The sequence below is a fragment of the Salmo salar genome, chromosome ssa04, assembly GCF_905237065.1.
Source record: "Salmo salar chromosome ssa04, Ssal_v3.1, whole genome shotgun sequence".
NCBI classification, from domain to species: domain Eukaryota; kingdom Metazoa; phylum Chordata; class Actinopteri; order Salmoniformes; family Salmonidae; genus Salmo; species Salmo salar.
Window position 1 is genome coordinate 78,522,412 of NC_059445.1, and position 12,369 is coordinate 78,534,780.

The 12,369-nt window shown below is 45.4% G+C and overlaps 1 protein-coding gene across 2 annotated transcripts in view; it reads right to left on the reverse strand.

The window, feature by feature from the left end:
- epn4 (Clathrin interactor 1) overlaps nt 1-7,105 on the reverse strand; it is a 41,320-nt gene extending 34,215 nt beyond the window's left edge. Inside the window, exon 1 of one of the 2 annotated variants that reach the window (XM_014197987.2) lies at nt 6,919-7,105. In XM_014197987.2, the coding sequence (XP_014053462.1) occupies nt 6,919-6,959 (41 nt within the window). In that variant the 5' untranslated portion in view covers nt 6,960-7,105. 2 annotated transcript variants of the gene reach the window in all.
- Nucleotides 7,106-12,369: the final 5,264 nt, after the last annotated feature.

Below are 12,369 nucleotides of genomic sequence, written 5' to 3' on the forward strand. Positions count from 1 at the left end.
AGTTCCTGGATATTGGCGGGAACTGGAACATGCTGATGTACACGTCGACCCAGAGCATCCCAAACGTGCTCAATGGGTGACATGTCTGGTGAGTATGCAGAACTGGGACATTTTCAGCTTAAAGTAATTGTGTACAGATCCTTGGGACATGTATTATCAAGCCAAGACATGGGGTGATGGCGGTGGATGAATGGCATGACAATGGGCCTCAGGATCTCGTCACGGTATCTCTGTGCATTCAAATTACCATCGATAAAACGCAAATTGTGTTCGTTGTCCGTAGCTTATGCCTGCCCATACCATAACCCCACCATGGGACACTCTGTTCACAACGTTGACATCAGCAAACCACTCACCCACACGACGCCATACACGCTGTCTGCCATCTGCCTGGTATAGTTGAAACTGGGATTCATCCGTGAAGAGCACACGCCTCCAGCGTGCCAGTGGCCATCGAAGGTGAGCATTTGCCCAGTGAAGTTGGTTACAACGCCAAACTGCAGTCAGTCAAGACCCTGGTGAGGACGATAAGCACGCAGATGAGCTTCCCAAAGACGGTTTCTGACAGTGGCAAGGAGTTATTGTCCCCAGCACAAGGTGCACCTGTGTAATGATCTTGATATGCCACACCTGTCAGGTTGATGGATTATCTTGGCAAAGGAGAACTGCTCACTAACAGGAATGTAAACAAATTTGTCTACAAAATTTGAGCAAAATAAGCTTTTTGTGCGAATAGAACATTTCTGTGTTCTTTTATTTCAGCTCATGAAACCAACACTGTCCATGTTGCATTTATATTTTTGTTCAGTGTATTTTTTGCCCAGGTGTGCAGCAGTATGACTGACAGAGACAGCAAGATGAGATCTCCACAGCAAAGCTGTTCCAAAATTTGATGGAAAATCTCAGTCCACTGAATAATGAATGACAGCGGTGTATAAAAACAGATGGTCTGAACGGCAAGTGAACCAGCGATGTGCTTACATTTCAAGCAGACTAGGAAACACACGCACACAGAACGGCCCACTATGTTAAAAAATATTCCGCTGGGGATGAGACAAAAGAAGATGAGCTGTGGGTCTGAATGAAAGGTACAGGCAGACAGAGCCCAGGCTTCCCTTCCCTTCCAACTCTCTCAAACAGAGACAGAGACCAGGCTTCTCTTCCAACTGTCTGCATCCTGGGCCTCTTTGTTGTGCAGGCCCGCCGCAGCAGCGTTTCTCCTTTACTACTGAGGATGAGCCTGCTTACCTACACATGCAGCCTGCTGAAAAGCCACAGCACTGCACATGAAACAGTCTTTCACTCTCCCTCCTACTACACTAGAAGAAAAACACCACCTCCTGCTTCTGATGAACAGTGGTTCTAGGCGTCAGTTTTCAGATGGAGATAGTGGTGATGAAGGGGGCACACGGGACAACAGCAGCGAGGGAGGAGAGGCGGGGGGCTCACTGATGCATATTAGAAGTAGGAGGCCCTGGTCTGACGAGGACGTTTGCAGGGAGAAGAGGCCCTGGTCTGACGAGGACGTTTGCAGGGAGAAGAGGCCCTGGTCTGACGAGGACGTTTGCAGGGAGAAGAGGCCCTGGTCTGACGAGGACGTTTGCAGGGAGAAGAGGCCCTGGTCTGACGAGGACGTTTGCAGGGAGAAGAGGCCCTGGTCTGACGAGGACGTTTGCAGGGAGAAGAGGCCCTGGTCTGACGAGGACGTTTGCAGTGAGAAGAGGCCCTGGAGGACACAGCTGGCAGCCGGGCTGATGTAGGAGCTACTCCTGACGCTACTCACACAGAAGACATGTTACATTTAAGTCATTTAGCAGACACTTATCCAGAGCGACTTACAGTATTGAGTGCATATATTTTCATACTGGTCCCCCGTGGGAATTAAACTCACAACCCTGGTATTGCCAGCACCATGCTCTACCAACTAAGACACACAGGACCAGAAAAGAGAAGAAATCTATACCAGTGGTGTTGATTACTCTGCAGTGTGCTGGGAGGATATTGAATAACGTACTGCTGGAAGTCATGCTTACTAGGAAGAGCATTTACTGAGAACATGGATTTGCAGGTTGGCTGAATGACTAGCCGAAGTTCTGCTCATTACTGTAATCTAAAGGCATAATTAGCATTTCCCAGACGTGTGACTCAGACATTCAAGCCGTAATAAGCCGTGGTTCATTGTAAAGCTGTAAGCCTAGACAGTGAGGCCAGCTAAGGGCAAGCTAAAGAACTTATGCTACCATATCCTCTAATAAAAGGAAGTAAACTTGGACGGATGATTTCCTTTCTAACAAGGAACCAAATTAACAAGGTGAGGAAGTTGTTTTATATTTGTCTTCACAAGAGTTTGAGAAGAGGGTCCAGTCTTCAGATCTATCTGAGCGAGAGTTGTCAAAACGTCCCTCTTCTTCAATGTCTTCAGGACCAGGTTTCCTCTGCTCCATTCAACAGATCATATCTTTCCACATAATAGTGCAATGTTTGACATTTTCATTCACCACAGTGTGATGCCGTCTGAGCTCTTCAAAACAATGCCATTGATTCAGCCATGTTATCGATCTCACTGCATTGGCTGATGGGACTTGCAGTCCATTAACTGGCAGAGAACATCCAAAGACTAAAACACTTACACAGGACATGAAGCCTGCCTTTAGAGCGGCTATCCTTAGTCACTACAATGTAATGATATCATACTGAGAAAAAGCTTCCACTGAACTCATGCCTATACCACTATACACTTGGAGTGGGCCTTGAACCAAAGTAATCATTCAAAGAAATTCATGATTTGGCTCTCATTTCTTAACTTCTCTCCTGACATGTGAACAGACCTAATAGGCTACAAGTAGAAGACAAAACTCAAAACAAGCAATAGGAATACTACCAAAGCCCCTCCCATCCAGCAATAGGAATACGACCAAAGCCCCTCCCATCCAGCAATAGGAGTACCACCAAAGCCCCTCCCCTCCAGCAATAGGAGTACCACCAAAGCCCCTCCCCTCCAGCAATAGGAATACCACCAAAGCCCCTCCCATCCAGCAATTGGAATACCACCAAAGCCCCTCCCATCCAGCAATAGGAATACCACCAAAGCCCCTCCCCTCCAGCAATAGGAATACCACCAAAGCCCCTCCCCTCCAGCAATAGGAGTACCACCAAAGCCCCTCCCATCCAGCAATAGGAATACCACCAAAGCCCCTCCCCTCCAGCAATAGGAATACCACCAAAGCCCCTCCCCTCCAGCAATAGGAATACCACCAAAGCCCCTCCCATCCAGCAATTGGAATACCACCAAAGCCCCTCCCATCCAGCAACTGGAATACCACCAAAGCCCCTCCCATCCAGCAACTGGAATACTACCAAAGCCCCTCCCATCCAGCAACTGGAATACTACCAAAGCCCCTCCCATCCAGCAACTGGAGTACTACCAAAGCCCCTCCCATCCAGCAACAGGAGTACTACCAAAGCCCCTCCCATCCAGCAACAGGAATACTACCAAAGCCCCTCCCATCCAGCAACAGGAGTACTACCAAAGCCCCTCCCATCCAGCAATAGGAATACTACCAAAGCCCCTCCCATCCAGCAATAGGAATACTACCAAAGCCCCTCCCATCCAGCAATAGGAATACTACCAAAGCCCCTCCCATCCAGCAATAGGAATACCACCAAAGCCCCTCCCCTCCAGCAATAGGAATACCACCAAAGCCCCTCCCCTCCAGCAATAGGAATACTACCAAAGCCCCTCCCATCCAGCAATAGGAATACTACCAAAGCCCCTCACCTTCCAGCAATAGGAATACCACCAAAGCCCCTCCCATCCAGCAATAGGAATACCACCAAAGCCCCTCCCATTCAGCAATAGGAGTACTACCAAAGCCCCTCCCCTTCCAGCAATAGGCTTACATACCAATCCCAAAGCCCCTCCCCTCCAGCAATAGGAATACTACCAAAGCCCCTCCCATTCAGCAATAGGAGTACTACCAAAGCCCCTCCCATCCAGCAATAGGCTTACTACATGACCAATCCCAAAGCCCCTCCCCTCCAGCAATAGGAATACTACCAAAGCCCCTCCCATCCAGCAATAGGAGTACTACCAAAGCCCCTCCCATCCAGCAATAGGAGTACTACATCCAAAAAGCCCCTCCCCTCCAGCAATAGGAATACTACCAAAGCCCCTCCCATCCAGCAATAGGAGTACTACCAAAGCCCCTCCCATCCAGCAATAGGAGTACTACCAAAGCCCCTCCCATCCAGCAATAGGAATACTACCCAAAGCCCCTCCCCTCCAGCAATAGGAATACTACCAAAGCCCCTCCCATCCAGCAATAGGAGTACTACCAAAGCCCCTCCCATCCAGCAATAGGAATACTACCAAAGCCCCTCCCATCCAGCAATAGGAGTACCACCAAAGCCCCTCCCCTCCAGCAATAGGAATACCACCAAAGCCCCTCCCCTCCAGCAATAGGAATACTACCAAAGCCCCTCCCATCCAGCAATAGGAATACTACCAAAGCCCCTCACCTTCCAGCAATAGGCTTACTACATGACCAATCCCAAAGCCCCTCCCCTCCAGCAATAGGAATACTACCAAAGCCCCTCCCATTCAGCAATAGGAGTACTACCAAAGCCCCTCCCATCCAGCAATAGGCTTACTAAAATCCCGGAATACTACCAAAGCCCCTCCCATCCAGCAATAGGAGTACTACCAAAGCCCCTCCCATCCAGCAATAGGAGTACTACCAAAGCCCCTCCCATCCAGCAATAGGAATACTACCAAAGCCCCTCCCATCCAGCAATAGGAATACTACCAAAGCCCCTCCCATCCAGCAATAGGAATACTACCAAAGCCCCTCCCATCCAGCAATAGGAATACTACCAAAGCCCCTCCCATCCAGCAATAGGAATACTACCAAAGCCCCTCCCATCCAGCAATAGGAATACTACCAAAGCCCCTCCCATCCAGCAAGGCTCCTTAACAGCTTCTACCCCCAAGCCATAAAACTGCTAAACAATTAATCAAATGGCCACCGGACTATTTACATTGACACCCCCTCCCCTCCATTTGTTTTGTACACTGCTGCAACTCGCTGTTTATCATCTATGCATAGTCACTTCACCCCTACCGACATGTACAAATTACCTCAACTAACCTGTACCCCCGCACACTGACTCGGTACCGGTACCCCTTGTATATAGCATCGTTATTGTTAATTGTGTTACTTTAGTTTATTTGGTAAATATTTTCTTAACTCTTCTTAAACTGCACTGTTGGTTAAGGGCTTGTAAGTAAGCATTTCACAGTAAGGTCTACACTTGTTGTATTCGGGGCATGTGACAAAGTTTGATTTGACTAGATTACCAATCTCAAAGCCCCTCCCAGCCAGCTATGATCTCAAGTCCCAGACAGCTAGTATTGATCAGCCACAGAACAATCCATGATGACCATGGGTTCTCCTCCTCACTTATGGGAGGGACAATATACACAAACATACATCTAGCCTAAATGCATATTCTGCTAGACATGTGAAAAAACACCAGTCCTCACCAAAAATACCATTCAACTGGCTAACCCACTGAAGCAATGTCCCTCCCTGTGCTGCAATCACACCACAAACAACTGATGGCAGTGACACAATCCACAAGGTGTGGCGGTACATAGTCTGTTCTCTAAAAGCTCAGGGTCTGCAGTGAGCTCTCTGAGACCAGGGTGGCAGGAGAAGGCCTTCTCGCCATCTGTATCAATAACAGGCCCTATTCAGCTGAAATCACGCATGCCTAACAGGTGGCACCGGCTCAGGCAGCATCCGTTACTGCAACCTCTGTCCATGAAACAGGCACTTGGCTGGAACCTTTTTCTGCAATTGCTTGCAAATCGGGGAAAACTATTAGACTAAGGAATTATGTGTCACACACAGTATTTCACTCATTATCATAACGGTCTTTAAATAAATGGTTGCAATAAGCAATTTGCACTTTTCCAATACTGATGCATGAATAACTAAATGTTGCCAGGGTATGGAAACGTCAAAACCCTCTAGCTACCCATTTAAATAATGTATGTTATGCACATGATGTAGTGAACAATTCCATACAGAACACATACAGATCCTTTGCAATGCACTAACTTAGCTAGCTAAGAGATGTTGTGTCATGCTGTATTCCTCGTGGGTCAGGTCCACTTTCAGTCACTGTTATTCCAGGTGTTTGATGATATGCCTGGTATGACCAATATCCGGAAGACAGCTGTATGGCGCTGCTGCAACGTCTTCCGTCTAACGGTAACCAGGAACGCTACAGCCTAGTGCACTGACAAATGCTAGTTGATGTCTTAGATAGCTAATTAACGTTACATTGTGGTCGTGTAAAAACGTTTCAACCAGAAAACAATACAATGGTCATTTAGTTCAACTTCTATAGTGAGTAATGTAATGAACATAATGAAACGAAAAAGTGCAAATGACAGGTTTGATGAAGGTCTTAACAGTCATTGTGGCTAGCTTAGTTGTGTTAGCTAACGTTAGCTAGCTAGTGAGCTAACAATAATACATTAATTTAGCCCGTTTTGTAGCTAGCTAACGTTAGCTGTGAGTTAACGAGGGCGTCCCATTGTTATTGAACGATAACGATAACATTATTGGGTAAAACATAAATCTAGCCAACTAGCTAGTTTATAGTTAAGGTTAATACATTCCTCCAAAATATTGCTAACATGGAATAAATGGGTGTTACTTTGCATATTGGAGTCTGTATGTTTATAAGGGACAGTAGGATATCAAAAAGATCAGAGGAATGTAGCCAGACTGAGCTATCAGCTGAGGAAACTGCGTGACGTCACCAGACCAGTGTTTCCCGTGTTTCCCTAGCCAGCTAACGGGCCCTGCAACAACATGACAAGCAGACGAAAACAGCACGAATACTCACGCTTTATCCACCATTTCCCTGACTTTCCACATATTTAGCATGTAGACGCTCTATCAGTGGCTCGCCGCCTCAATAATGCGTCGTCCAGTCCGTTTCCAACCACAGATGGACTTGTGTCACCGACAACAGAATCCCGAGTCCTTCCGCTAGCCAGCTCTGTGGGCAGGTTACTACGGCAGACGTCCTCTACACGTCATTAGCTCACCCGGACAGGTTGTGCTTGGATTTTTTAAATTTTGGCCTAAAAGGTAAAGAAAAGCAGCATTTCACCGGCTTCATTATTCCTGTACTCAGAACCAATCTGCATATGAACATAGGAGAGGTATCTTTATGTTCCTACTTCCTAGACCTCTGCCAGCCCAATCATTCTTTAGTTAAATACACAAGTATGAGATTTGTTGTAACTTTGAATTGAAACGTTACAACTTTTCGCTGTTTGGCCGCATAGCTGGCTCTGCTTCTTTTTGTATGCAGATGTTAATTGTTATATTTTACAGTTTTGTGCAGATTTTGTCCCTTGTGGTAATGCAACAAAGTAAAATCTACCTGGAAACGTGCAAGGTACAGCAGTGTGCAGCGTTTTCATTTATTATTTACCATTAGTTTCAAGTAAACTTTTTTTCTGTTAAGCCACACCCCACAAACTGTTCAGGCAAACAATTGACACCTTTCTCTTGTTGAAATGTAATTTATGGGACTGCACCTTATTTCAAAGTCTTGAGAGGACTCTGTTTCATGATCAGAATCAGTGTATATTTGTAAGTGGAAAAATAATAGTAAAAAAAACTAGTAAGGGATGGATGAGACGTAACACAGCGGGTGCATCTGTACGAACACAAGGAGAGGGTGACCTGTGACCTTTTATTTAAACAGGTTGGTCTTTACGGCTTCAGTGATGGTTTTCAGGTAACATATTCTAGATGATTTAAAGTCAATGACACATCAAGGATTCCATGCTGGTTTGGTTTGAAAGAGGCTAATGATTGCAGGTGCGGACATTTAAAGGGGTAGCCTCTTTTAGGTGGACATGATCTGTTTGATTACATTGAGGGGGTTATATTAATCCCACCCGTGCAGGCGTGCTTTGCATTGGCTGAAAGTTGATTGCATTTGGAACCGGGCTGCCTCCCGGGCGTGAGTTCAAAGCCCACGGCAAAGCCGGCGCAAAAGGGACGTAATTAAGCACACGTAGTAATTACTAGGATTCTGTGTTTTCCCTTGCAAAAAGGATTGCTTTTCTAACATTTATTTTATGGCAAGAGATGTATGTTTCTGGACGATGCACCATGCTGCCTTGTTGACAAAATTACAGAGCGCCCGCTTTCGCTTGATGACGTAAAGGGCCATCGATCAGTGCCCCGTAGTTTAGCATAATCGAATCCGCCCATTGAATGACGTGTGTGGCGACCAATAGTTGTTAGGTAGGAAGTGAGGAGTTTTGTGCAGCAAGGAATGCTGAAAATATGGAAAAGACCACTTTGTCTGTACAGTCTAAGAAACATTTGTAACTTGCAAAGACGTTTAAAAATAGCCCAAAAACAAAATCAACTCATTATGCTTAAACATAAATATTATAGCGATCTTTGTTATATGAGCCACGTTACAATTCCCATGCAATGTGTAGAGTGTTTGCCTATAACGCCAGCGACCCGGGTTCGCTTCCCTGCCTCACTGTTTGTTACATTGGTGTCAAAAGTGGGATGGCGGCCGTGAGTGGCTGCGGTAGGTCGACGCATAAGGACGTGTCTTCCCGTTCGGAGGGGGCAGTGTAGCGATCTTTGCTAAATGAGCCACGTTACAATTCCTACTAAGTGGGGTAAACCCTATTGGTGCGATGCCTAGGGTGTTTGCCTTTCATGCCAGTGAACCCAGGTTTGCTTTCCTGCTCCACCATTCGCTACATCATTATTATATAAAATGACTATATTGACTGATCTATCGGGCCTCAACCTCCTTGGATCTTGAAGGCTCATGTATCTCCGTGTCAGTGGCAAATGATTCAAGAAGAGACATCATTGTGGAGGACAAGTGAAAAGGTAATGGGATTTGCTGGTGCAGGCAGCCATCTACATGAGTACACATTCAGCTTGAAAAGTGCTGTCCTCAACAACGGTGGTGACATCCAACAACAACGTCATTGCTCTTACTCCAAATCCAGTCTGGCAGAGGAGTGAGGCCTGATCTGATGCACATACCTCAGCACAGTTCGCACATTGTCATCCTGAATCCATCATGCCTGTCTCCATGACGGACAGGAGACAGCTGTGCAGGACGTTCCGGTGTCAGCTCCGATCCTCAGGCCATTTCTCAGGATACCGTCTGCTCCTGACTCTGAGGGAGAACGTTTACATGATCAGGGGACCCAGTTCAACCGCAAGAGGACCTCTGCTCCTTGTAAGCATAGATGGGAAAAATTACAACGTTCTGAATACAGATTAAAAAAGTGATGATTTTAATTAAAACAAAGCATGACATGAGACAGCACTCACTGTCCCTATCTGTACTGTGCCCTGCTCACAACCCATCAAAAGTGAATGGCCAATGAAGAAGCAGCCCACAGACTGTCAGGCCTGCAGAAGAAATCAGAACATTCAAAAACAATTATCATTTTGACACTGAGGAGTGGCAGAGATTGAGAGGGCCTTCCTTACAAACCTTTTTCTAGCCTCTTAATAAAGTATTCAGGAGTGTTGAGGTCACAGGGACAGGCTATAAGTAGTAAACAATGTATTTTAGATGCACTACGTCAGTGGGCTGCCAAGAGGAGTGCTGAGTTCTGTCAAGGCGATCAGGCATGAGTCAACCACTCCACTCTCCTGACTGTCACACCCCCGCCCTCCTTCACTATACCTCAGGTTTCACCATTTCTCCTCAGGACCTCATATTGCTGGTTTGGAGGGATTTTGTACAAGGAAGTGGAATGTTGTTGAATATATTAATACATGTATATTAAATTGTATCTTTCATTCACATACTGTACCAGTCAAAAGTTTGGACACCTACTCATTCCAGGGTTTTTCATGATTTTGACTATTTACTACATTGTAGAACAATAGTGAAGACATCAAAACTATGAAATAACAAACATGGAATCATGTATTAACCAAAAGTGTTAAACAAATCAAAATATATTTCAGATTCTTCAAAGTAGCCACCCTTTGCCTTGATGACAGCTTTGCACACTCTTGGCATTCTCTCAATCAGCTTCACGAGGTAGTCACCTGGAATGGATTTCAATTAACAAGTGTGCCTTGTTAAAAGTTAATTTGTGGATTTTCTTTCCTTCTTAACGCGTTTGAGCCAATCAGTTGTATTGTGACAAGGTGGGGTGTTATACAGAAGATAGCCCTATTTGGTAAAAGACCAAGTCCATCCTGTGGGTCTTCAGTCCAACCCTAATTTAACACACCTGATTATACTAATTAGCTTAACTAACATAATCATATATGCTAAATTAGGGTTGGACTAAACACCTACAGGACAGTAGATCTGTAAACTCTCCTTCCAGACTCACATCAAACATCTCCAATCCAAAGTTAAATCAAGAATTGGCTTCCTATTTCGCAACAAAGCATCCTTCGCTCATGCTGCCAAACATACCCTCGTAAAACTGACCATCCTACCGATCCTCGACTTTGGCGATGTCATTTACAAAATAGCCTCCAATACCCTACTCAACAAACTGGATGCAGTCTATCACAGTGCCATCTGTTTTGTCACCAAAGCCCCATATACTACCCACCACTGCGACCTGTACTCTCTCGTTGGCTGGCCTTCGCTTCATAATCGTCGCCAAACCCACTGGCTCCAGGTCATCTACAAGACCCTGCTAGGTAAAGTCCCCCCTTATCTCCGCTCACTGGTCACCATAGCAGCACCCACCTGTAGCACGCGCTCCAGCAGGTATATCTCTCTGGTCACCCCCAAAGCCAATTCCTCCTTTGGCCGTCTCTCTTTCCAGTTCTCTGCTGCCAATGACTGGAACGAACTACAAAAATCTCTGAAACTGGAAACACTTATCTCCCTCACTAGCTTTAAGCACCAGCTCACAGATCACTGCACCTGTACATAGCCCATCTATAACTTAGCCCAAACAACTACCTCTTCCCCTACTGTATTTATTTATTTTATTTTGCTCCTTTGCACCCCATTAACTCTTTTTCTACTTTGCACTTTCTTCCACTACAAATCTACCATTCCAGTGTTTTACTTGCTGTATTGTATTTACTTTGCCACCATGGACTTTTTTTTTTGCCTTTACCTCCCTTATCTCACCTCATTTGCTCATATTGTACATACAGTAGAAAAATAAGTCTGTTTGTTTTACTCCATGTGTAACTCTGTGTTGTTGTCGAACTGCTTTGCTTTATCTTGGCCAGGTCGCAATTGTAAATGAGAACTTGTTCTCAACTTGCCTACCTGGTTAAATAAAGGTAAAATAAAATAAATAAATCTCCAGGAAGAGGGTTGGGCAGCCCTGCTATAGGACATGAAGGTCAGTCAATGCGTAAAATTTCAAGAACTTTGAAAGTTACTTCAAGTGCAGTCGCAAAAACCATCAAGCTCTATGATGAAACTGGCTTTCATGAGGACCGCCACAGGAAAGGAAGACCCAGAGTTACCTCTGCTGCAGAGGATAAGTTCATTAGAGTTAACTGCGTCTCAGATTGTAGCCCAAATAAATGCATCAGAGAGTTCAAGTTCTAGACACATCTCAACATCAACTGTTCAGAGGGGACTGCATGAATCAGGCCTTCATGGTCAAATTGCTGCAAAGAATACTACTAAAGGACACCATTAAGAAGAGACTTGCTTGGGCCAAGAAACACGAGTAATGTCACCAGTGGAAATCTGTCCTTTGGTCTGATGAGTCCAAATTTGAGATTTTTGGTTCCAACCACCATGTCTTTGTGAGACGCAGAGTTGGTGAACGGATAATGTGTGGTTCCCGTCATGAAGCATGGTGGAGAAGTGTGGGGGTGCTTAGCTGGTGACACTGTCAGTGATTTATTTAGAATTCAAGGCACACTTAACCAGCATGGCTACCACAGCATTCTGCAGCGATACGCCATCCCATCTGGTTTGCGCTTAGTGGGACTATCATTTTTTTTTTCAACAGGACAATGACCCAAAACACCTCCAGGCTGTGTAAGGGCTATTTAACCAAGAAGGAGAGTGACGGAATGCTTCATCAGATGACCTGGCATCCACAATCACCCAACCTCAACACAATTGAGATGGTTTGGGATGAGTTGGACCGCAGATTGCAGGAAAAGCAGCCAACAAGTGCTCAGCATATATGGGAACTTCTTCAAGACTGTTGGAAAAGTATTCCAGGTGAAGCTGGTTGAGAGAATGCCAAGAGAGTGCGATGCTGTCTTCAAGGCAAAGGGTGGCTAGAATCTAAAATGTATTTGTTTTAACACTTTTTTGGGATACTTTATGATTCCA